The sequence below is a fragment of the Ambystoma mexicanum genome, chromosome 8 (assembly GCF_040938575.1).
Source record: "Ambystoma mexicanum isolate Mex_15411 chromosome 8, UKY_AmexF1_1, whole genome shotgun sequence".
Lineage (NCBI taxonomy): Eukaryota > Metazoa > Chordata > Amphibia > Caudata > Ambystomatidae > Ambystoma > Ambystoma mexicanum.
In genome coordinates this window covers 1,381,011,040-1,381,036,321 of record NC_090929.1, presented here as the reverse complement: position 1 = coordinate 1,381,036,321, position 25,282 = coordinate 1,381,011,040, and the positions used below count along the sequence as shown (strand labels likewise).

Below are 25,282 nucleotides of genomic sequence, written 5' to 3'. Positions count from 1 at the left end.
GTCTGGTTGAAGTGCTACTGGCTAGCATGTTGGGCTCCCAAGGTGTTCCCTCAAGGCTATTGTGGCTGGACCCCCACACGCTCTGTGACCCTGATGAGACAGTCCTTACCCAGTCTGTTATTGTGGTTGCTTACTCCAGTGGGCCAACTGTCATCCCGTGACACCTTTCCTCCCTGTAGGTTTGGGTGATCAAACTAGTCAAGAGCTCTCTTGTTTTGCCTTTCTCCCCCTCCAAGCTTTCTTTATCTCCTTCTCCTCCTCTCATTCACATTCTGGGTTCTCTCCCTCTTCCTCGTGCCTCTGGCACTTGGATAATAGCTGCTCACCCCGACACCACTATGGTGGTTTTCTTTTCAACTCACCACTCCTCCACTCAGATGGTTCTTTATTCCTCTTCTCCTTCCCTCCTACCTTCTCTTACTAGTGTTTCTCTTCAAACTCTCCTCCTCCTAATTTAATCTTTCCTCCACTTTGCTCCTTCACTGAAGTTCTCCTCTCTTCCTGAACTTTCCCTCTCCCTTCAGCAGCCTTGCCCTCTCCTTTCTCCTCTCACGCCCTTCAACCTCTCCTCTCAATCCTTCCTTCTCATTCGCCTCGTTCCTCTCTGTGCTCCTGTTCTCTCACTTTCTCCTCTCTGTTAATAAACAGCCTGTCTCCAAATTCTTCCTCTCTCCAGTTTTTTGCACCCTCCTTTATACTCCTCCCTGGGTGGTAATTGGTGCCATGATAGAGACATTTCAGGCATCTGTGTGGAAAAGAGGACCAGATCCTCTAATTGGCTGAGGAGGGAGGGGGAGAGGGAGAGAGAGAGAGACAGAGGGAGAGAGAGAGAGAGCGAGAGAGAGCGAGAGCGAGAGAGAGCGAGAGCGACCCTGCAATAACAGGTGGAACGAACAGTACATCTGCAACGTTCCACTGCCCTGTGTGGATGTTTTAATTAATCAATGCACTTTATGTTATCATAAAGAATTGTGTAGCTCCTTTCCCATGTTTGGATTTACATCACTTGAATTCCATCTTGCTGTTTTTTTTACCAGCTTTTTAGTCATGTACTTGAAAGTGTAATGTTGTTGCACCCCCCACCACAGTATTGGGACTTGGTACATAGTTTCTGGAAACCTCTTGCACCTGTCCTTAGAATGTTCTCAAACCCTTGAAATGCTGGGCCATGCCCTGGTTGGGCATACCTACATTGCCCGTTGCTGCATCCCCTTGTACTTTCTAGAACGTCTTCCAGAGAGCCTGGTCTTGCATCCAGTTGTGCTCTGAGCTGCTAGATCTTGTGCTAAGGCCTTTCTGCTGGGTGTTTTGGCCCTGTCTCTGTTCTATCCTGCATCCAGATTTGATTGCTGATGTGGTGACTCAGCGGAGGTAGCTGTGTCCCCCGCTTAGTGGTATCCTACTTCAGACTCCAAAGCCTGACAACCAGAAAGGAGAGAGAGGGAGAGAAGATCTACGACACTGCTGCTACAAGTGTCTGTCCTGTGAACCGGCGGTCTCCAGCCGAGATAATTATAAGGAGAAGGAAGACTGCTACAGCTACTCTTCGACGCCTCTTCCTGCTGCAATGTCCAGGGACTGGATGAGGAACAAAAGGAGCCCCAGAACACTAGAGGCCTGCTAGGTTCATTCCCTACACTGTAGTAGGGGCCTGCAGTGGAGGGGTGAGGCCCTTTGGAGTCCACCATATACAGTCTTCAGGTAAACATCATGAATCGGATGGTCATTCGTTGCCCTCATGGACTCCTGACCCACTCATCCGGATGTAATTTTAGTGACTCTGTTACAGCTCACAAAAGGATGGCAGCAAGCTAACATGCAGATAGATGCCTATAATGTGCATATGCAGAATGTGGTGCCCATTTGCAATCTGCGCACAAGCATATATGTTCATGAATGTGCAAGAGTGTGATGGACCTTAATTTACCACCAATTTGAACATGCAAATAGGAGTCACAGGAGCACTGAACATGGATAGACAATGTAAATGGAAGGCATGCCTATAGAAACACGTTAAGCATGGAAACCTGATCACTCGCTCCTCTGCTTCCAGGTTGCAATTCGCACCTGTTCCAACCTGGTGCAAGACTCAGGCCAACCTGCAGGTAAAAAACATTTTTCCCAGAAGCTGTTGCATTTCCCCCACTGTTAGATGCCACTTTCAGCAGAATGTGTCTCACTGAACTAGTTTCACTTATAGTCTAAGGTACAGGTTCCCCTCGAGGCACTTTCTCCTTGGAATTTGCACCCTCTTTCTGAAATAGGATGCTCTTAAGACTGCAATTTGCGACATGTGCAAATTGCTTACTGTTTGCATGGGATTCTTTGTGAATCACCCTGCACTACAAATTTGCGTGCGGGCCCTAGCGCAAATTCCAGTTTCTGTAATTTGCTTCTGTTCAAAAGAAATGTCTGTGAATTAGGGCCTGTATGTTTGTGAAGCGTAGTCACCAGGCCTTCAAGCTGAAGTTACTTAATGAACTCACACTTTTTATGCATGCTCCATTTCCTATATAGACTACCAAGGCCAAAATCTGGCTCATAGTAGAAACATTTATGCTATACACTGTGCATGTCCTGGGCCCTTCATTGTGCAGCACAGGTAAGTTTGCAAGCTGCAAAATGTACATTACCGTTCAGCCAGAGCACATGAATACACAGAAAACAGCAACAAAAACAAGTTAACCCTTAGAACAATTCATGTCATGAGAAATATGGCATCTTTAATCTGTATATAAAAAGCCATTGTAAATACCAATTGTGCATATCAAAAGACCATTATTACAAAATATGTTTAATACAATGTTCTAGAGAGTACATTCGGGAACATAACAATGAAAACATACATATAATCCCTGGTCGTTGCTCTGGGTTGTCATGAGTGTGCGTCAATGACCACAGCACCAATCTCCTGCATCCACCCAGTGGAACAACAATCACAAGGCATGAAAAATGTAGATGCGTACAGGCACATATAACATACTTGCATAGAAAAGCGCAACATATGAATCAGAAGACACTTCAAACAAATCTCGTGGCCTACCCAGAGGTGTAAACCTGTCACAAATTCAATTACATATGTGTTATCATCATCATCTGTCATTTGTATAGCGCCTTTCACCATTGGTATGGTCCTAAGGTTGAAAGCGTTTGAGGGACGGAAGTCCCAGTATGGGAAATTCCTCAGAGAGGTATAGCATGCGTGTGTGTATTTTAGCCAATACGAAGGTATGTAGGAGTGGCCAAGTCCCTGCTAGACACCCATAACGAGCTGCCATGTGGATGGGTGCGGAGAGGTTGGGTAGTCTGGAGGGTATGCAACAGCAGTCGAGTCATTGGGGGTTATTACGACCCGTGCGCAAAGGGATACCGGGCACCGGTAAGGACACTGGTGCCTGTAATCTCTTTGCACCCTATTCCGAGGTCCCTTTGCGGGTCCTTCCCTTAACGCCTGGTTTTAGCAGGCGTTAAGGACGGGACCCGCAAAGGGATACCGGGGTCATTAACGGTACCGTAATTTACAGTACTGTTATTGCCGCCTTCCCCCTTCCCATTGAGCCCTATGGGGGCTCAAATGGGAATGGGGATTGACATTTTCAATGGGGACTTACCGGTCCCGCAAAGCTCAGACTAGGCCGGTAAATCTCCATTGAACAAGGGCGGACACGGTACCGGTAATGGTGCTAGTCATGGCGCTAATAGCGCCATGACTAGCACCAACCTCGGAATGAGGCCCATTGAGTGTGTGTAGCTAGACAGAATTTTAACATGGGGAGCCTGAACCTGTCTCCTAGCTTTGTTCTGGCGTAGGGGGGCTCGGGTGTGCCTCGCTATGCAAATCGTTAAGGGATTGGTGCACTATATCAACTGTCAGTGGCTCCTTGTGCCCCTCACCTGAGGATGGTATGCAATTTTAATGTGGGACTTGAAGTTAATTAATAACTCTGCATGGGCAGTTCACTTTCCGCTTGCAACCCCTGGCCTTATGCAGGACCCCCTAAGCCCAACAGCCATTAGGTGTATGTGTGCCACAGATATTGTAAAATGATTAACTGCTCATGCTCCCTAGTCTCAGCACAGGTTCCACCCCTTGCCTGTGGTTCTGGGATGCTAACTGATAAAGGTGTATGCTGTCATTCATGCAGTGGTGTAGCCAGGAGTTCTCAACAGGGTAAGCTTGCACCATATACATGTGGTAACAAAACACCAAGATACACTTGCACACCAATTTCTAAATGGTAATTCAATGAAAAAATAAACAAAGTAAATTACTGAAGTGTAATGTAAGAGTTCAAGGTGCAGGGGAGAGAGACTCGGCCTTGGTATCTAGGCCGGAATATATAAAGGAACAAAGAAATCCAAATTATGGAAAACTGCGTCCCCTGCACACTTTCTAAAAGGCAGTAAGCCACCAACACGTGTTCGTTTAAGGTACCTGATCTATACTTCACATAGTCACTGGCGTGACTGTGACGCACGCGCACGTGCTGATGCCGTCATCTTAGTGTGACGTCGCTTGCGCATGTGACATCGGGTTAGTGCTCCCGCTAAGGTAATTACCAGCTAAATGGATTAGTTATTCACTCCATATAGCGTAGTTCACTTCATTCAATGTATCATTGATGACCCTTACTTACCAGACATTATGCATCATTCGTGCGTGCGTGGGTGATGTCATGATTTTGGACGCCATCCACACATGCGCGAGTGACGTCATACAGTCGCAAACAGTATATAAACACAACCGCAGAAGATGGAGACAGAAAGCTGCACTTCCTGTCCGCATCTCCGCTGAAGCTGTACACGTTGGAACCTTTTCCAAGTAAGTACTTCTCCATGGGTAGCCCTCATGACCATACAGATTACAATTTTTATTATATTTACGCTCCCATCTTCCCTTAGAAGAACAGAGGTGGCTTTACCTATGTAAAGAAGATGGATATGCTTCAACATTGAAGCAATAGTGAATCTTTTCCCCTTAGAAGAAGGGTGAGTTCATCCATACTTATTAGTTTTCTGTAATTAATAGTTAGGTTCTCCTTACACATTTACCCACACCTATTGGGATTAAGTATTGTTGTGCATGAATACGATAAGCCCTTTGTTTTATCTGGGTGTATTTGTCAAATTGTTATCTTTTAGACAGATTTTGATTTAAGATATCCAGGTTTTGGTATGTAAGTCATAAAACACGTTCTCACGCACTAGTGTTTTTTACCTAAGCATCATTAGGTTTCTAGTGGCACTTCAGACAAAATGTCCATCTCCACAAATTATTGTGATTACTAACAAATTATTGTGACAATCAACAAAAGTCTTGGTTTAATTATGTTAATTGTTTTTTCAAATTACCATACGGGTACATTTCTGATTAATTTTTGTCATTTGTAGATACTTGTGAAAATGTATGTTGAAATATATGTCCCTGATGAAGAGTCTATGAATCTCGAAACGCGTTGGGCCAACTTGAAAAATAAAAATAAAAAGGGGAAGACCGTCCTCTCTAATGAAAAAGTTACTTTTTTTTTGGATTAACCTCTTTGCACTGTGAATATTTAAGTTACAAGAGTAACTAATTGTATATAAAAAGAAATGTGTGACTAATACCATTTAGGCTTACTGCCTTTTAGAAAGTGTGCAGGGGACGCAGTTTTCCATAATTTGGATTTCTTTGTTCCACCATATACATGTGGGCCAAGGGCCACAAACCTAAGGAGAATATTTATTTTACCAAAGCATTTCCTTTAGCACTTTCCCACTAAGAGACCATGGTTTCCAAGACACACGACAAAAGAAACTGTGTGATAAGAGCACATGCTTGTAGTCTTGTTTGACAAGGGCATGCTGCTTGCCATGTGTGGTGGAACCAAAAAAAGCTGAAGTGCTGCAAAAAAGCAAATGACGCTTGTTTTTCTGGAAGATTCTACTGTCAATAGGGGTTGTGAGGGTGCTCTGAGCACAAAGAGATGCCCCTCCTCAAGTGTGAATCCCTCAAACAATCACAGTTATGAAGATACTTGTCACATGCAATTCATGCTCCAGTTGCCTATTCTCCAGTCATTGGTGTCTGTCCTCGGGCGCTTGAGATGCCTCCGAGCACTGGCCTTGGCAGCAGAGCATCTAGAATGGTGGGAGCAGGGAGAGAAACTATGTAAAATGCTTTATTTGTAAAGGGATTCTGGGTCTCCCACTGTCTAACTAGCCGTACATATGGGCCGTCAAACTCTACTCTAACAAAACAATTACAGTGAAAAGGCTAGCTGCTACAAGCAGTAAAATGCCCTGCCTCCCCGAAAATACCATTAGCTTCACAACATTCTAAATAATAGATGTTAATATTAACCAACTAATTGGTAGTAATTTTATCTACTGGGTAAAGGTGATTTCAATTCTGCCACAAAAACAGTAATCTGCATGTAAAGTAACTGCTGACTATAAACATTCTAAAGTCTGATAACGGCCAGTAATCAGGAAAGACAAACCCCTTTTCTCACCTAACATCACCACTTCATGCACACTCCTATTTCTAAACAAATATGTTGGAGCAGAGATCTCAATTCATGTTCTATAAGTCTTGGCTTTAGTAGCACATATAATTTTGCATTCCTGTATTAGGCAGGACAGATTTAGCATGTACCAAAATGCAATATAGTGTCAGCCTAAAAGCTAGGACTGGTTTAGTACGTCATACATCATGTGGCATAACGTGAGACATCATCACACCTCTACATGGGTTGTACCACTTCCACGCTTTTAAACACATACACCCCCCCCCCCCACACACACACACACACACACACACACACCCTGTGACGAGTCACAAGTTGTCATCTCTTCTCCCCAAGGATGAGACCTTTCCCATGTGGCTAGGGAGGTGCGGTCGCACCCAATAGTCCCCCAAGGGGGATTTAATGTAGGAGGACGTCATGGGGAGGTACACCCCCTCTGAGGATAAGGATGATCACCTGGAGTACACCCCATTGAATGATTTCACTCACCAACATCCCCTAGCCCTTCCCATGGTTCCAAACCACTTTATTGATAGGCAACCCATTTACTTTTGCCATACTAGAGATAATCCTAAAGCCAAAAATACTAGGACGAAGAAGAACACTGGAGACATAAAGGTTATTGACTGTGCTCGTACTGGTACGAGGTGGCCCAGTGGAGGTATAAGGAGTCTGTTGTTAACCTAGACAAGGACTTTTACAATCCGCATGGGATGAACTTGATACAATGTATACAAAGGAACAAAGGACTATCAAATGTGTCCAGTCCAGCCGTGTCGAGCACGGCCATGTCAAACAAACCCTGCCGGGCCTGGCAGCAGGTACGGGGGGAAACAGCACGAGTGGTCCAAGCGCTGCCGAATGACCAGAAAGAAGAGTACACCGGTGAAGTGCTGTGGGAGTCCTTTGTGGGTCCTGCAGGAGCAAACGGAGGCAGAAGACCAAGCCGGTGAGCAGAGCTGCGGAACAGATGAGAGAAGTACAGCGCAGCCGACAGAGCAACGGCAGTGAACCAGCAGAAACTGAGAGAAGACCTGCGGTCCCAGAATGTCGCAGTGACGTACCATGATCCTACCCAAGGTAATGCGAGGTACGGGAGACCCAGGGATAGAAGGGAGGCAGCTTCACGTAGCTCCCTCTCGCGTCAGTAGTGGCAAGCCCGCTACTGAATATAACCAGAGAAGGGTTTGAGACCCGAAAGCAGATAATGAGAGCATTAGAGGAAATCTACTTTGTCACAGTGGGAAAAGGAGAACCACTATCCAGCAGAGGCGGGTCTGGGACCCGAGAGCAAGACTGAGAAGAACTTGAGCAAGCAAACAGATGTGTTAACGACGCCAGGGAAAGGGAGTCATTCCCCCTTGGCCTTGTTGTGAACTGTACCAAGCAATACCAGGAGTAGGGAGGCATTCTCCTGGTCCCAAACTGGGAGTTGTGCTAGAGAGGTCAGGAGATGGGAGTCATTCCCGCTGGCTGTATTGGAAACTGTATAACGCTACACCAGGAGAAGGGAGTCATTCTCCTGGAGGCGAACTTTGGATAAGGGCTGTGTGAAACCTGGAAGCCAGTGGAAGGGAGGCATTCCCCCTGGCATTCTTATTGCAAGAGAACATTCTTTTGAATGCTATCCAGGCAACAGGAGAAGGGAACAACTCTCCTGAAGAAGGAACTTTCTGTTAGTTTATCCTTTATAGTGTGAGGGATAGAAGTAGGTTGTGGCACAGGCCAGTGGAGTTTCTTGACAGACATTCTGACAGACCCTTTGGTATTAGTTTTGAGGCAAGGAACTCCCTCATAGAGATAGGGATATAAAGGTTATTGGTACTGAAAATAAAAGTCTATAACCACCAAACCAGCATGCCACCTTTCTGTCAGCTTCCTTCTTCGACACCTTTACAAAACACACGCACACTTCCATCCATCCATCCACCCACCACCAGCAGAATAGCCTGTGTGAGAGAGTGATCAGCTTATCATCATTGTTTAACACATGCTAGTGCCCTGGTACATTGCATAACAGTTACAGATCAGCAAAGAAACCCTTCAACACATTCCCAGTTACATACCAGCTAGAACATATACTTGGGTCTGAGATGGGAGTATTCAGTTATTACTGGACCAAATTTAGGTTTGTCCAGCAAGGTCTTTTTGCAGATGATCACCGTGTTTTCCTTTATAGAAGTCTTCAATCTGTGAAAAAGCTCTCAAAGTGGAAGCACAGCGCCACTGTGCACGTGCATTGCAGAATGTCCATCTAACATTCTGCAGTCAGAGAATGGAACTACTGCGCTACAAGATGTGTTTGTTTAATTATGTGCCAAAGGATCGTTCCATCCATGGAAGACAAAGAAAAAAATTGATTTAATCGAATTAAGGAAGCAGAGCTGCATAGAGAGCTCTGGGCCAGGTGAAGGTACAGGGGGGTATTTTCCTCCAGTACTCTTTGTTGTTCTCTGAGAGATTGTTTCTGTCCCTTTTCAATAAGGCAGCTTGGGCCCTAGGGAAAAGAGGGCAAGCCTGTCTATGGTACTGCATATAGGATTTGATTCCTGCACTTGCACGAGGAGAGACAACCGTGCAGGATCACCGTCTCCCCTCTTGGTGTATGTACAAGCCGATACCAGAGAGCAGTCTCGAAAGTCATCCAGAAGGAGTTTCCTTGGGATCTGCATCACTGTGCCTATCTCCAGTCTTGCTGGTAATTTCCCACTTACTTAGGAATATTCCGGGTGGTTAACAACACTAATGCTGGATTCCCTCACAACCTGTTTCCTTAAAGTGACCATGGGTCTTGGATCTTCTGTGTTATGATCCCATAGCTGTTTGTGGCATGGTGGGAATAGCCAGGGGATTCTCCCCACATTGCCCCTGTACCAAGCATCACATGACCTGTGGAAGAACCCAGCACCCTTAGCGGCCCCATGATCCACCCATACAGTCAGGCAGGGGACTTTGTCCTTATGTAACTTCTTGAAGATCAAAAGCTTGATTTTAATTTTATTCAAGAAACACAGTTTTTGAAGTTTGACACTGGTAGACTTTCATCTAAGGTTCACCCGATATTGATATTTGGAACTGTGACGATTTGCCAGGCATAAATATAAAGGCATAATAAATAAATCGTCACTTCTCCCCAGGGGGGAGCCCTTTCCCATGAGGCTAGGGAGGAGCGGCCGCTACCCAATAGTCCCCTGAGGGGTGGTTTAATGCGGGAGGACCTCATTGGGTACGGGTGGACCGGTAGAGACGTTGGGAGAGGAAAGTGGTCTTCGCTTCATACTAGCGTGAAGCCTAGCAGAAAGCCATCAATAGTATGGGACCCCATCAAAAGCAAAGGGTGCTCCAGAGGAAATCTTCCTCGTACCAGTGGCAAAGATAAGCCCACTGAACACCAGAGAAGGGTCTGGGGCCCCGATATAAGTAGGACTTGGGAATTTGTAGATCCAATTAAAGAACACTGAGATAAAACCAAACTTGTATCAGAACTCTCAAACACCAGGAGAAGGTAGTCATTTTCCTGGTGGGAAAGTTGAATTCTTTCGAGTAAGCTGAAGAGATGCCAGGGGAAGGGGTAATTTCCCCTGGCACCTTGTAGCAAGACAACTTGGGAACGCCACCCATATACAAGGAGAAGGGAGTCATTCTCCTGGAGAAGGAACTTTCTGTTGGTTTATATTAGTCTTTAGTTTTACTATAAGGGATAAAAGTAGGTTGTGACACAGGAAAGCAGACTTTCATTTGGACGAACATTCTGGCAATTCCTTTAGTATTTGTTTGAGGCAGGGACCCCCTCTTAGCGATAGGGATAGTGAGGATTCCTTTTAGATCAATAAAAGTCTATAGCAACAAACATGCCACCCTTGCGTTAGCTTCCTTCTTCAACACCCTTACAGGCCCCTAAGGAGAAGAAAAAGGAGGATTTTAATATGGTTTTGGATTAGGACCTGGATAGATACAGGTGAGGCAGGTGGGGGACTAACCAGGCTTCTAAAGACATTCCCTAATAATTGAAAGCCACGAGTCTTCAGGATACAGTCATCACACTTTCAGCTATTCCCATATTGATTATTTAGTGGTAGATGAGAGATCTAGCTACGTTGTCAGAAAGCGAGGAATAGGCTCAACATTATTATATGACCGTGCACCAGTTATTTATTTTAGGTGGAAAGTTGGAGGGGTGAGAAGAGGATAAACTCCTGTAAACTGTCACCTTGGTTACTTCAGGGTCCAGTTGTGCTTTTGGAAGTGAGTGACAACAAATCAGAGGCCTAGAGAACACAAATGAGGGAGTGCTTTGAGATGTATGTGAGAGGCAACCTTATTGAAAAGGCGAGTAGACTTAAAACAACACTTAGAGCACAATAGGAGGAATCGCTTCTCAAAACTATCATTAGATTATAGGAGCATAACTATCACTAGATTATAGTAGCAAAATAAAAACAAGGCAAGCCACTAGGAAACAGATACATTACCCAAAAAAGAAAAAGAGAGAATACTTGCTGAGGGAAACCATCCAGAAATATTCTGAGGTTGGAATAAGCCAAAGGGTTGCATGCCGTTCACTTTAAGACCAAAAAGAAGAGCTTAAACTATACAGTACGAGAACAACCGGACATGAACAAGACAAGTTACTCAAAGTGAAAAGCTACGCCCTTTTTTACAAATAAAAACCTTGGTAGCACACGCAAGGATACAGGACTGTTACAGATCGGGGAAGCTGCACAGAAAGAGCCTGATCACTTTTCTGGCAATGTACTTACTTAAACAAATGTGCTCTGCAAGTCTTTCGGCATTTCCAGAACCTTCCCCTTGAGGAACTAGGCCCAATGCAGCAACTAAAATAGCAAGCAAACAGGGACATTGTTTTAATTTCATTGTCTTTAAAACAAAATGCAACACAATATTGTTTAATAGTGATTTATCCAAGATAGTACATTGGTGCACTTTTGAGAATAGGCATATGATGGTTTGTTACTCTACAGGGACAGTGGAATCCCTGAGCTCGTTTATAAATATAGGATGTTACTGGGTATGACACACACATAATAAAAAAGGCATGCAACTACGGCACACTGGCAGTTTAGAAACGAGCGTGTAAATGCGGCCCCACGAACTATATGGGCGGAATATATAAGAAAGGTTCCCTCTCGTTCGGGGAAATGGCCCTGTGACTGAGGCCGCTGCCAGTTTGGAACCAGAACTTTGAACAGTAAGTAGTTAGAAGGGAACATCCACCCCCCTACCCCCAAGGCATAAATAATAAAGTAATGTCATGAAGTATTTAGCATCATACCTCAGGTACAAGGGGTGGCATGAAAGCACAAATATGAAGAGCTCCTTGAAAATGTATAAAATATATGTTTTTCAGCTAATACTACGGCAATTGAAATCTAGACATCATCAACTAGCAAAAACGGACGACCATAGAGGACAGACTACGACAATACCCCGCTCCACAAATGGCACTGCCACAGCTAATCACAAACCATCTATAGGTAAGCAGTTTATCAATCAATTAAACCTAGGAGCACTAGGACCTGACAGGAAAACCTGACAGGAAAATCAATAGGATGAAGAGGAGAGGGGCTGAATCAGAGATTCCCAGCACCCCCAATTTGACAATCTTCAAACAAAATTATTTTTTTGCACAGTTCCCAAATAAGAACACAGAAGGTTGACCACAGGGAGATAAGAAGCAAGAGAGGATTGGAAGGGGAGAGACGGGAAACAGGTCGTGAGGCAAGTGCTCCACATAGTTACACTTAAAACCAAATTGGAACTTACGAAAATGTTACACATAGAGGAATGTAAGATTACCTTACATGTTGTTTTATGTTATTTATTATTTTGTCAGGGTTGATTAGTAACAAGAGGTCCTGAAGAAGGTGGTACAATCTTATTTCCGCCGAAACGTCAGACTAACAGAAGGTGACAGTTAGATCCTTCCGCTATCTTTCAACAAACAAACGAAACTGTATGAAATGTATCTCTGTGACGTATACCGTTATATGTTAATTTTACATGTATGTATATGTATTCAGATGATTAGAGTCTTTGTTATATGCACACAAGATATTTGGTTGGACTGTGAGTTCCATGTATAGTTGTTCATTAACTGCAACATAAGTAACGAAAAATTATGAATAATGAAATAAGAAACTGTTGGGCATAGCATTGTAAAAAATATTAGTTCTAACCCATTATACTCAACAGAAGGGTTCTCCCTTATGTAATTGTCACTGCCCCGTGCAGCTGTGGGAACATTTGCTGTATAGCGAGAAAACGTATTATTAAACTGGCTGGGAAGCACCAGAGAAAATGTGGCCCTTTTGGACACGCTCCCAACGCAATAATCCTACTTTCAAACACTCGGCCACTGGGGCAGCCTGACGCGGGGTGAAGGTCAGCCGGGTGTGATGGGAGTGTGAGGCGTGCGAGCTGAGGCCGTGAGCCCACCCAGCCAGATGAGCAGAGTGTACAGTGACTCAGCCTGCCCTGCCTGATGTGCAGAGTGTACGGTGACCCATCGCCGACAGGAGCTGCGTGACCGCTATACGCACAAGCTGCGCTGCAGGAATGGGTGTGGAGTCTGGTCTGAGAGGCTTGGACGGCAACAGATGGTGAGGGTTACAATAGCGTAGTGCGGGGCTCTCAATGGGGCGCCGACACAGTGGCTGCTCCACCTGTACACCTGTGGCAGCAGGGACGCACCAGGGTGCAGCATGCCCCCGAGGCCGAACAACAATCATAGGCCTGTCACAGATGGGAGACTGGCGCTGAAGATGAACCCTGTGCTGGCCAAGCAACATATTACACCTGCCACAGAGTGATCTACTGGCCCACAAAGTCAGCTACATACACTGAGTACTGTGGGGGTATTCTCAGCACGCTCAACTGCGCCCACTAATACGTTGACAATTCCCTTGTGCGGGATTGTTGTCCGGCTCTTGGTGCCTGGCGACTGATGCCGACGCACCAGATATCCAGTGCCACTGCACCCCGGCTAGGGACACCCCTTGGGCCCCTGTGATTGCACCCTGCTTGCCCTTGGCGGGGCTCAATAACTGTTGGCAGCCACCGTGTGCAAGGAGCCAGAGTCCTGGTAGCCCTGCTACTTGGCCCCAAGATGAGCCACCCCCTTGCTGTATATTCACCCACCACGACGAAAGGTAGTGGAAGCCAAAAAAAGGAAAGTAATATGGAGGCTTTCACTAAACAAGCAAGTAGACCCAAGCCTGAGGCGGATAAGGAACCCTGTGAACCATCTTGGCCGAGTACACATGACATGCCAGATTTGCGAATAATATTGGAAAGTATGCAGTCACAGTTTTCCTCTGTAAACGGCAATCTGGATGGCATAACCTCAAATATAAACCCTCTCAACGACATGATGGAATAAGAGCATAGGCGTAATTTTAGGGGGCACAGGGGTGTTTGTCTCCCCCCAAATTTCATGGCACACCATTTTGTCCCCTTTCATTTGGCTGGGGCAACTCTTCATCAAATGTCATGTCCCCCCCAACATTTTCTGAAAAGTTTATCCACTGAATAAGAGTGCGTCAGAGTGACAGAGGCAGAAACCTGCATTGTAATAGCCGAAGACAATATCCTGCGGGTGAAAATCCAGGTGGCAATAATGTCCAAGGAACTGAAGCGGGCTCTGCAAAAGTGTGTTAACCTTGAATCACGTTCTAGGCGCAACGATATCCATATTGTGGGACTGCCTGAGAGGTTTGGCCAGGGCCCTATAAAAGAGGCGGTGGAAGCCCTACTTAAAGAACTCTTGGGTAATCTGGCATTCTCAGTCTCCTTTGTGGTGGAGAGAACTCACAGCCTGCTGATTACAGGGACTTTGACAACATTCTACGACTAGCAAGAGAGAAGGACCCCGTTTGGTCGAATCCAGCAACGTGTACATCTATCCCGACTTCTCCACAGCAGTCCAGATGGAGCGCCAGTCATTCCTGGGGATCAAAAAGCTCCTGAGGGAAAGGGCTGTGCAATTCGTGATGCTCTTTTCAGTGGCCTGGGTGGGGAGTAGAGCAATCACTCTATTTCGGAAGCCCTGCCACTCAACCTACCCTCAAACCATAGCAGACCAGGATATTAACAGTAACCAACTTAACTAGATAGAACTGTGCATATTAGCCTGCGTCGCTTCTAGACAGGATTGTGAATATTAGCTTGCGTCACATCTGGACAGGACTGTAAATGTTGGCCAGCATCACATCTAGATAGGATTGTGAATATTAGCCATTGCCACATTTAGACATAATTGTGAATATTAGCCTTGCGTTACATCCAGACAGTACTTTGAATGTTAGCAAGTGCCACATTTAGATACAATTGTGAATATTAGCCTGTGCCACAATTAGATAGTAATTGCAAATATTAGCCTGCGTCACATCTAGACAGGACTCAGAATGTTAGCCACTGCCACATTTAGCACATTTAGATAGAATTGTGATTATTAGCTTGCGCCACATCCAGACAGGATTCTAAATGTTGGCCTGCGTCGCCCCAGATAGGATTGTGAATGTGCGCCATTGCCACATTTAGACAGAATTGTGAATATTAGCAAGTGCTACATTTAGATAGAATTGTGAATACTAGCCATTGCCACATTTAGATAGATTTGTGAGTATTAGCCATCGCCACTTTTAGATAGAATTGTGAATATTACCCTGTGTCACATCTGGACGGGATTGTGAATGTTAGCCATTGCCACATTTAGATAGAATTGTGAATACAGCTATCTCAAAACATGTAAATGAAATCTGGAACAGTGGGCTCGTAAGAATAAAACCTCCACTCCAGACACTCACCTCTCCTATCACTATGCTCACTCTCTACTCTACACCAACACACAATAGAGCGCAGCCACACCCCTCGATCAATTTCGGCCTAGCTGCTCACCTATGAACAATAATCCATGAACACCTCAACATTCTGCTAGAACGCAGTTATACCCCACCGAAAATCAGCCTAACTGCACACATAAGTGTCCTACACAGGTCCAACACAGCCAGAATCCAGTCTCGGAGCCCAACCTCCAGACTGCACACATTCGACTGATCTCAATACCACCACACCTAATGTTAGGATGCAGCTGCCATCAGCCAATCTCATCAGCTGCACACATATTGAATGCACCCAGGCACCCTATGATACCCTACTCTCTTGGCTGACCTGGACTATGGTACCAGAGGGCGTTCAACCCACACGCGCTTTGAGGTCATCCCAATGATATATAGAGCACTCTATAAATGGCAAATAACATAACATAGATTGAGGATCCAGCATAAGAGATTAAAACACTTCTTTACGCTGCCAGAAGACGCAACAGCGTACATAGAGGACAACAACTCTAAGCTCGGAGGGCAGCCTGGGCCGTTGACAGAGGTGACTCCACTACCTGAGACTTCCTGAGATATGTGTTCTTCAGCCGAAATGTAGGGTGAATGATGCAATGGAACAGAGGTATGTCCAGAGCCCTAAACCATTGGAATTTTCATTGATACTAGCCTTGCCAGTTATTTGGGGCACCATCAGGGACAAGCAATGTTCATATGTTACCCCATATCCTGGAAGGTGGAGGTTGGTGCTGGTAACGCAGGCTAGTAGCGGCAAAAGTGGTGTTCCCCATACAAGGTTGCCAGAATAGCTCTTGGGTAAATGTTGGGGATCATGTGAGGGTAGACATCACCCTGATTGGGGGGAATAAGGGAGGGTTCGGAGGGTGCAGAAGCTGGGGTAAAATGTTATAAAATGTTGTCTTGTTAGACGCGACATGGGTCAAATGAGGTCAGGATTACTAAACAGTGGATAGCAGCGGGCCTGATCTGTAGCAGTGATATTCTAATTACATGCTATTACGGATTGACGGTTGTTCATATATTGAGCTGGAATGTCCACGGGTTGGGTAACTACACCAAATCCAGGAAAATAATGGCCTACGCCAACAGGGACAAAATAAATATCCTCTTTCTCCAAGAGAAACATGCCACGGGGAGCATTTATAATGGCTTCGCCAAAGGGTACAGTAGATTCTACACAACTTTCTCATCCCAACCCAGCGGAGTACTTACCCTGGTACATAAATCCATCAAATGTACATTAAGAGGCACTCATATAGACCCGATTGGCCGATATGTGGTAGTACATTGCACCTTAGCAGAGACACTGCTGGTCAACACATATGGCCCGAACCTAGATGCCCCACAGTTCTACAACACCATTGCAAACATCCTGGAGACATGCCTATTAGTGTCTATAATATAGGGGTGCGACATGAACACTATATAGGAGCAGCAACTGGATAGAACCGGCAAAGTGCCTAGGCTGCTGTATAAAGCGGCGCACAGCTTTCTGCATCAGATGGACACGCTTGAAATGTGTGAGGGATGGAGGACGCAACACCCACAAACACACAAATTCACTTACTAATCCACAGTACACAACATGTCTTCCAGAATCAATCTTTTTCTAATCTCATGACATCTAACGGGGAAGGTGATTAATTCTGAAATACTCCAACGTACATACTCTGACCCCTCCTCCATTATGTTACAGCTGACAATGGGAGCCATATTCCCAACCGAACAGTCTGGATATTGAAATCTGAAGAGCTGCAAGATCTTGTATTTAGGACTGACATCGAAGATGATATATGCCTTTTCTTCCTCCTCAATAATGTGAAAACGGTCTCCTGTGGCACATTATGGCAAACATTTAAGGTTTAAATAAGGGGGATGGCCATGTCCAAGGAGTTTGGAGTACTTGAGACCACTAGGAGAGATTTGGAGCAGTGCGAACGCCGATTTAGGGAGTTAGAAAATACATACAGCACTACCCCAAGCCTTGCTTTACTAGCAGCTATACAGACTACCTTGGAGCAGTTTAAAGAACATGCCCATAGGTAAGTTAAATACTTAGTAAAACCCAAACCAGTCCGGAGATATGGGGAGGGAGAACGACCTGGGAGGACATTTTCAAGATTAATACAGGTGGAGAAAGACTCTGAGAAACCTGAAGGTGTCTCACCCGCTTAGAACTTTTGATATTGGGAAACAGGCGTTTGCGCCCGGCTGAGGGGAACGACGTGCGAACTGTGAAGCTATAAAGCCAGCGCTTGCTGTAGGCTAATAGAGTGACCCTTTGGAAGTCTATGTTTAAAGATTGGCCAGTGCTTGGAAGGTCTGAGCCCGGATGAGGTGGATGCTCACTTAACCAAAGGGGTTGTTTAAAAATACATTAAGACTTTTTGAATATTACAACTGTACGAAGCCTGACTGGGGGCTTTAGAGAAAGCCCGACTGGAGGATGAGACACGGATTTAGGTAAAGGGAAGAACCTAAAGGGTCTAGAAAGACTTTTTGTTGAAATGTAAACTGTGGCAAATGTGAACCTGACGGAAGGATGCCAAGAGAAAGCTAGGGGACGGCAACCCCCGCTTTCTGAAGGAGATTGTGATGGACAGGCAGTAGTAAACCCAAATGAGGGATGGCAAGAGTAAAGTTGTGAAAAAGCTAAGTGAGCAACATTGTGAGGCAGGTATGAACCCGACTGAGGGATGTCCACAGTGAGTGGTTGGTCTGAGCCTGACTGAGGGAGGCTGACGGCTGAGAGAAGCATCAGAGCCCGGCTGAGGGGGATCCAAGGGTGAAGGGTAATCACCCGGCATAAAGGTTAACAGAAGGAACTGTTTTGTTGTTTTGACGTATCAGGCCCTGTGAAGCAGGAGACTTTGCATGAGAAGAGACCTGGGTACAGTAGGCCCTGATACTGAGAAAAGGAACAGTAAGCTTGTGCTGGAGAAGCCCAGGAGTGTGCTATGCTCAAGAGTCCCGCCTTGTCCCGTACTAAAAATGGGGAAGGGAGACCCTGGCTCTAACATCATGACTTCTAATTTTGTGAACACTTTTTTCTTTTCTTATGAACATTATCCCATACTATTTTGGAACATAGCAGTAAGGATTGGCAATAGGTTTCTTAGTATTGGCCCTTTCATTTGACTAGACTCCACTTGGACGGTATTATTATTATTATTATTTAATGGTCGTAGCATGCTCCCATCTTAGATTTAGGTTTAGATTAGGCGTTTATCTCACTCATTTTACAGTTTAATAAACACCCTTGAACTGTGATCACTTGTGTCTGTCTGGCTTTGTTTCCATGCCTTTCTAATACTCCTGAGCTTGTCCATGTGGGGAGTCAGAGGAGTATAGACTGTAATAGAAGCCCTCAAACTGCTTTATAATGTCAGGGGTACAAGTGATTAGCTCGCTCTGTGGATCTTGGATCTGGATAATAGTCCGATCTGCCCTTTCCCCTCTGAGATATCTTGCCAGGAGGCTATCAGCTTGGTTTGCTTTTATATAATATAATTGTTTTGCACAAAGAAGTGCTCTTTCGGCCTTCCTGGTGTGTAGCATGTCTAACTGACCTCTCACGTTTCTATACTCCCTTCTAAGCGTATCACATTGATCCCGCACCATACATGCCTGAATTTCTTTTAGTTTTGTTTCTAGTTCCTTCTCTGCGGCCCTCAGTTGTTTATTCCTCATGGCTGTTATCGCTATGAGAGTCCCCCTAGTCACTGCCTTAAAGCATCCCACACCGTCGCCCCATCCATGTCCGGGGTGCTGTTAGTGGGAAAATATTCCTCATTCTTTCACCCAGTTCGCCGGTTAGGACCCTATCTTTTAATATCTCTTGTGGGAATCACCACCGCCATAGGGTCTCTGGTCGGCCTTGACCCTGCACAGAGACCGCCAGTGGGGCATGATCCAAGAGGAGGATGGGGCACAATTCCATGCTTAAGATCCTGCCCCTAAGTGCTGCCGACGCTCAAACATAGTCGATTCTCAAGAATAATCGAAGGACATGCAAATAGTACGTGTACCTCGCTAATTGTTGCTGAATCGTCCTCCATACATCATTATGCCGGTAAGATAATCAGCGGGTTGAGCGCTCGCTGCTGCAATCTGAGCGTGATCTGCAGGTCGCAGGTTCGAATCCCAGCAAGGACAACTCAGCCTTTCATTCTTCTGAGGTCGATAAATGAGTACCAATTTCGGTTGGGTGATATTGTATGTAAATATGTGCTCTGTAAAGCGCTTTGGATACAGGCGCCATATAAATAACACATCATTATCATTTAAGGTCAGAAGGTCGAATTGATGAATCCATGGTTTAGATGTTGACACATGGCTATGATAGATCTGCGCACAATGATCTTTTTGTGGGTCTCATGCCATGTTCAAGTCCCCCATGAGGATATTCTACCCCATTGTGAAGGCCTCTAGCGTAGAAAGCACAGTCTTAGGAAACCATCTTGACCAGGGCTATGGTCATAGTTTGCGATACCACCTTACATTTAACAAATAAATGTCTGCCTCCCTTATCTGTTTTCACTTCTAAGATACCTGCCTCTAGTTACCTCCTAAATGCTATAAGGGTACGTCCCGTTTTTCCCTCTGCGTTGGCTTGGGACATTTTGGGGTAACCCCCTATTTTTAACCCAGGTTTGTCCCTCTTACAGATGAGTTTCTTTAAGGGCTATTATGTCTGGGTGTTCCCTAGCCAAATATCTTTCGATTTTCTTCCTTTTATTGGGGGAATTTAAGCCCTGCACATTGAATGTCAGGATCTTAAGATGTGAACCCATTGTACAATAAGTCCATTCCAATCCTGTGACCCCCGACTCTGTGTGTATGATTATGACCTTGTAGGGTCTGGTGGGAAACCTTTCTCCTTCCCCCCCAAGGTTGAAACAAACACCGTGCTCCCCCCTTACCCAAATCTCCCCCTTGTGCACGCCCACCCCTCTCTCTCACCCCTTAGCTTCCTTAAACAAACTCCTGCCCTCAACCCTCCCCCTCTGGTGCGAACCAAAGACCTAAGGAGCCCGGGAGTACCATCTTCCCGGCTTCGGTTCGCCATGCATACAAGAGATGTGGTGTAGGGATACCTCTACCTACTGCCTACCCTGAGTCCAGTAACCCCAGTCTCTCTCCCCCATGGGCCAATTGCTCCCATAATGAGTCCCGTGTTCTAGACCACGAGGACCAACTGCTCAAGATGTGGCTTAGTTTTGCTGCTCCTACTGTTCTGAAGTCCTTTCCGCAAGGCGCGGCTTATCGCTTTGGAGGTTCAGCAAATGTCATCTCCCGCCATCCAGCACGTTGATGTTGCATGCCCTTCCAAGTTGAGGCCTCTCTATGTCTGAGTTTTGGTGTCGGCCGAGCGTGGCGGCCTCTGTCTTTCCTGGCTACCTTCGACCATTCCCAGGGCTTCCTCATAGGTGGACCCCGTCCGCTGCCCGCAGCTGCCCCTCCTGGGGCCCCCTCTTCCAGGTTTAGCACCCACATCCCCTCCTCATAGGTCATTACATGATGTTGCTTGCCCTCCCACGTGAACAAGAGTCCAAATGGGAAGGTCCACTTGTATATTCTTTTCTTTTGCATGAGGGCCCTGGTGACAGGACCCATCCCCCGTCTTTTGATCAACGTTGTCGGGCAATGTCCTGAAAGAGGGGGGTTTCCACACTGTTCACCCTGGGGGTCGCGGCTTGTCTAGCTGCCTGGGGGATTCTTTCCTTCTGGCGATAACTGGACATCGCAGCCAACACATCTCTCGCTCTGGCTCCAGCTTCTGTCCTCCTGGGACCCACTCTATGGATCCTATCGATTGGAATATCTGAGTCCGGACCCTGTTCCAGGATGCCCCTGAAGACTTCCTTCATCATCTCTTTCAAGTCTTGTCCTCAATGCTCTAAGGGATGTTCTTGATGCGAATATTGGATCTCTGGGAATGGTTCTCCAAATCCTCACACTGAATTTCTAAATTTTGTGCTACCCATGGCAGGTTTTCAAGCAGTCTATCGTTTCTCGTTGCCTTTTTGGTCATTTCCTTTATTGCGGTTTTTGCGGCATCCATATGTGCGCCCAAAGACTCAATTTCTCCTTTCATTTAATGCATGGTTTGTTTCAGCCTTCAAATCTGCAATTTGTGTGTGCATGGACTCCGTCAGTTCAACTGGAGGTCTTGAAAGCATTGCAGAACCTCCTCCTTGCCCATCGACATGTCTGTGGCGCACGCTGGTTCTTCCTGACACCCCCCTGGGGTGGCACTGGTGTCTCCTCTGCCCTCTCGCCCCAGCACCTCTGAAGGGATCCGTCCTGTTTCCTCATTAGTTTTGCGCCTACTGAGCCCCCCTTGGCCTTTTTTCTGGCCATTTAAGATTCATGGAGACTGCTTGAAGGCCAGTCCACCTGTCAAGCCACCTCTGTCTTTTGGCATAACCCCTGAGCTTCTCTCTCCTGCTGTCACCTGGGAGCTACACTTGTGGGGCTCTCCTCCACGGTGGACCTGCCTTCTCCTCCAATACCAAAGTGGACCCCTTGCCTGTTGGGCTTAATTGCAAGTTGCTCTTGCAGGCGGCTCCTTACAATCCCTGTTAATTGGCCGCAAAAATTATGATTTATTTCCTGATAATCTTCAATGTGTCGCAGGTCACTGGATTCGGACGGAAACTAAGCCCTAGCCATCCACGGAAAGATTGTAAAAATGAGATAATTCCAGGACTCTGCGCCAGTGAATAATTGTAACTGTTTCTTTAATAGATCAGCAACAACTATACAGTTAGCCCTCTTCTTTGACACGTGTTTCGGCTTTCTATGAGCCTTTTTCAAAAACTGGGCCAATGTTGAAACGGTACAGTCAACGCGATGTTAACATGAACTAACAGGAATATTGAATTGTGGGGATTGGTCCCAGTGATTTGGCATACTGACAACATTCTTATGGACTGTACCGTTTCAACATTGGCCCAGTTTTTGAAAAAGGATCATAGAAAGCCGAAACACGTGTCAAAGAAGATGGCTCACTGTATAATTTTTGGTGATCTATTAAAGCAACAGTTACAATTATGCACTGGCGCAAAGTCCTGGAATTATCTCATTTTTACAACCCTTGCCTGTTGGGGCTCAGTAACGAGACAGGAGGTCCTCACCAGGGTTGTGCCTCCTTACTTGGTCACTGCGCCCCCAGCTGACCCTTCCATTATGGCTGCAGGTTACTGTCCCTTGAATGCCTGGCCGACCCTTATTGCACCAGTCTTCCACTATTGCAGAGGCTGTTGTACTTTTTTTTGTTTTTTGCCTGCCAGGCAAAATACCCCCCTCATGGGCTCCTCCACCAAGTTGACTCCTGGCTCCTCTTTGCCCTCAAGCCCCCGACGGTGGGGCACAACGCTGGGTCAGAAATGTGGGGATTATATGGGACCAAGACTTATCTTTCTCAACACAGAATAATGAAGTCTCCAGAACTGCCTTCGGCTACTGAAAAGAGCCTTACCATTTATCCCCAAAGAATAATGGCAACAGGTTATCAGTAATTTAATAAACATGTACATTGATTACGGTAGCGCATTATATGATGGTCTTCTGAACTATCAAATTTCCAGGTTTCAAAACATTCAAAATGCAGCAGTACGCCTAATCTTTCAATTTCACAAAGCTTCGCCCATGAAATCTTTTTGGCAACAACCACATTGGCTTCTGCTCCAGCAGAGGATGCAGTTTAAAATCCTCTGTTGGGGTTTTAAGTGCAGCAAGATATCCAAGATCGACACACAGCAACCTCTTGGTAATCCCTCGTACACGCTGTCGGCCCAGGGGCGACAGACATTTTGAAGTGGTTAGCCCGGTGCTATGGAAAAAACTTTCCATGCAGCTACGCATGGCTGACATGCTATCTACTTTCCAGCAAAAAATGTAACTTTCCTTTTTTTCTGATTGATTGGGCTGTTCCCTTCAACTTCAACATTTTAACACCTGCAACCAGATACAGAGTATCCTGTTTGGCCCTTTGGGGTTTGCACATGATAAATATACAAATACAAATTATTACAGGGCTAACCTGGCATTTTAGTGCGGTCAGTTTGGACATGTTTTCTTAGTGTGGCATGGCATTTTTAATGGCATATCCCACTTAAAAGGCCTTAAGTGGGATATTGCTATATATTGGCAGAGCCAGCCTGCACATGTTTTCTTATAGTATCATTGCTGGCTTTATGTGTAAAGCAAACATGTGCATGTTCTTATATGGGAATTCTATCATATATTGGTGCAGCCAACCTGGACGTGTATGAGCACAACCAGTCTGAAAATGTTTTATTACTGACATATATTGTGGGCAAAAGCATCATGAAAATGTGGTGGGAAATCCCCCTGCACTCTGTTGGTGAATTGCATCTATTGGATTGGCATTAACCCACAAAACCAATTGCAAACTGTCTGGCTTTTTACCCAAATTTCACAGAAAGTGTGCTGTATGATGCACCATTTCACCCCATCATTGAAAAAATGTTCTTGCTAGTGGGTGAATGAGCATGAATGTGTGCACGATTTCTTAAACGTTTTACTGGTCTTTTTGGGAAAAGCCAACTTGATGAATGTTATTAAAAGGAGCAGGGTGGGGTGATGGACTATAGAACAATGGGACTGACAGGCTGGACCTTTTCTTTCTGCAGCATGGCATTTTTGACTCACATAAGGGGCAAGACTAATATGATGTGTGTTCTTACATGGAGAAGGTGGGGCACTGGTGCAGTCAGTAAGTAAATGTGTTCTTACTGTGGCATTGCATGTTTTATACCTGTGTTACTAATATACTGGAAGAGCTAGCATTAACATGTTTTCTTAGGAACTTTGTGATAGCCAATGTTGAGAAAGTGGAGGGGAAGGAATCCAGAGAAACATTGCGCAATAAGGTACACGCTTGGATACGTCAAAGAACTGGGCCCGGACTGGTCAGAACATCGGGCCTGAAGATCGTACAAAGGATTGATCTGAGTAATTGGTGTTATCAGCAGTTTCGTGACTCTGTACTAGTGGGTTGTGGGTCTATTAATCTACCGTCCTGTCTTAGGTCATGTAAATATCTCCCTAGGGGATGTTCGAACTGCAAACGGTTGGGTACTTCTCTACTTTATGACCAAATGGTCCCCTATGTTACCATTATATTTTCTACAGATTTAGTTTCTTATGGTTTTCTATCTTAGCGATTGTGCTGCTGTTATTTAGTTTTTCGGCCTCCCCTCTCCTTTTTTATTTTTGTTCATGTTTTTTATGTTGTTATACCTTTTGTGTTGTTCTATCTGTATGCACCATCATGCCTTCGGGTCCATTGTGCGCAGTACAAATGTAATAAAGTGAAATAAAGTAAACTAAACTTATGGTATCTTTGCTGTGTGTAATTTTACTGGCCATGCAAAATATTGGCTGGTACATTTGGGTGTCAGGACTCAGCAGCCAGACACAGCCATCTTGTTTCTATGCTAGGTGAAAGATTTAAGTTTGATTAAAATTCATATTTAAATCTTTCACCTAGTGCAATTTGCAGCGTGCCCCTGCAGCAGCAATATCATAATGCGCGTTGTGCATGCATGCCGGTCCAGGCTGGCCCAGTGTGTGGCACGACCTGTGCTTTAGTGTCGAGCTTGGGTGGAGGGGCCTTCAGGATAACTCGCAGTGAGGCACCCACATTTTGTGTTATGCAAATGCATGGACATAAGTTTCGCAACAACCTATGGAACGTGGGCATAACTCACCAGAAAATGACGCCTGTCAGGCAGAATTGCATGCAGTACCCTCTGGGACCACCACATACAATTAGGACTACAGGTGTAAGAAAAACCAACCTTTGGTATAAATCTGTACTACAAAGTTTTTGGTAGCGAGCTGAGCAGCCAGGCTTATCTCAAGAGG

The 25,282-nt window shown here is 45.5% G+C and overlaps 1 protein-coding gene across 12 annotated transcripts in view; it reads right to left on the bottom strand.

Annotated features, from left to right (window-relative positions):
- Nucleotides 1–25,282, bottom strand: part of UROS (uroporphyrinogen III synthase) — a 1,119,872-nt gene that overhangs the window by 326,572 nt on the left and 768,018 nt on the right. For 11 of the 12 annotated variants that reach the window (XM_069611496.1, XM_069611501.1, XM_069611504.1 and 8 more), the window contains one exon: nt 11,270–11,344. The exons of the other annotated variant lie outside the window; for it this stretch is intronic. In XM_069611496.1, the coding sequence (XP_069467597.1) occupies nt 11,270–11,344 (75 nt within the window). The remainder of the gene's footprint in view (nt 1–11,269; nt 11,345–25,282) is intronic. 12 annotated transcript variants of the gene reach the window in all.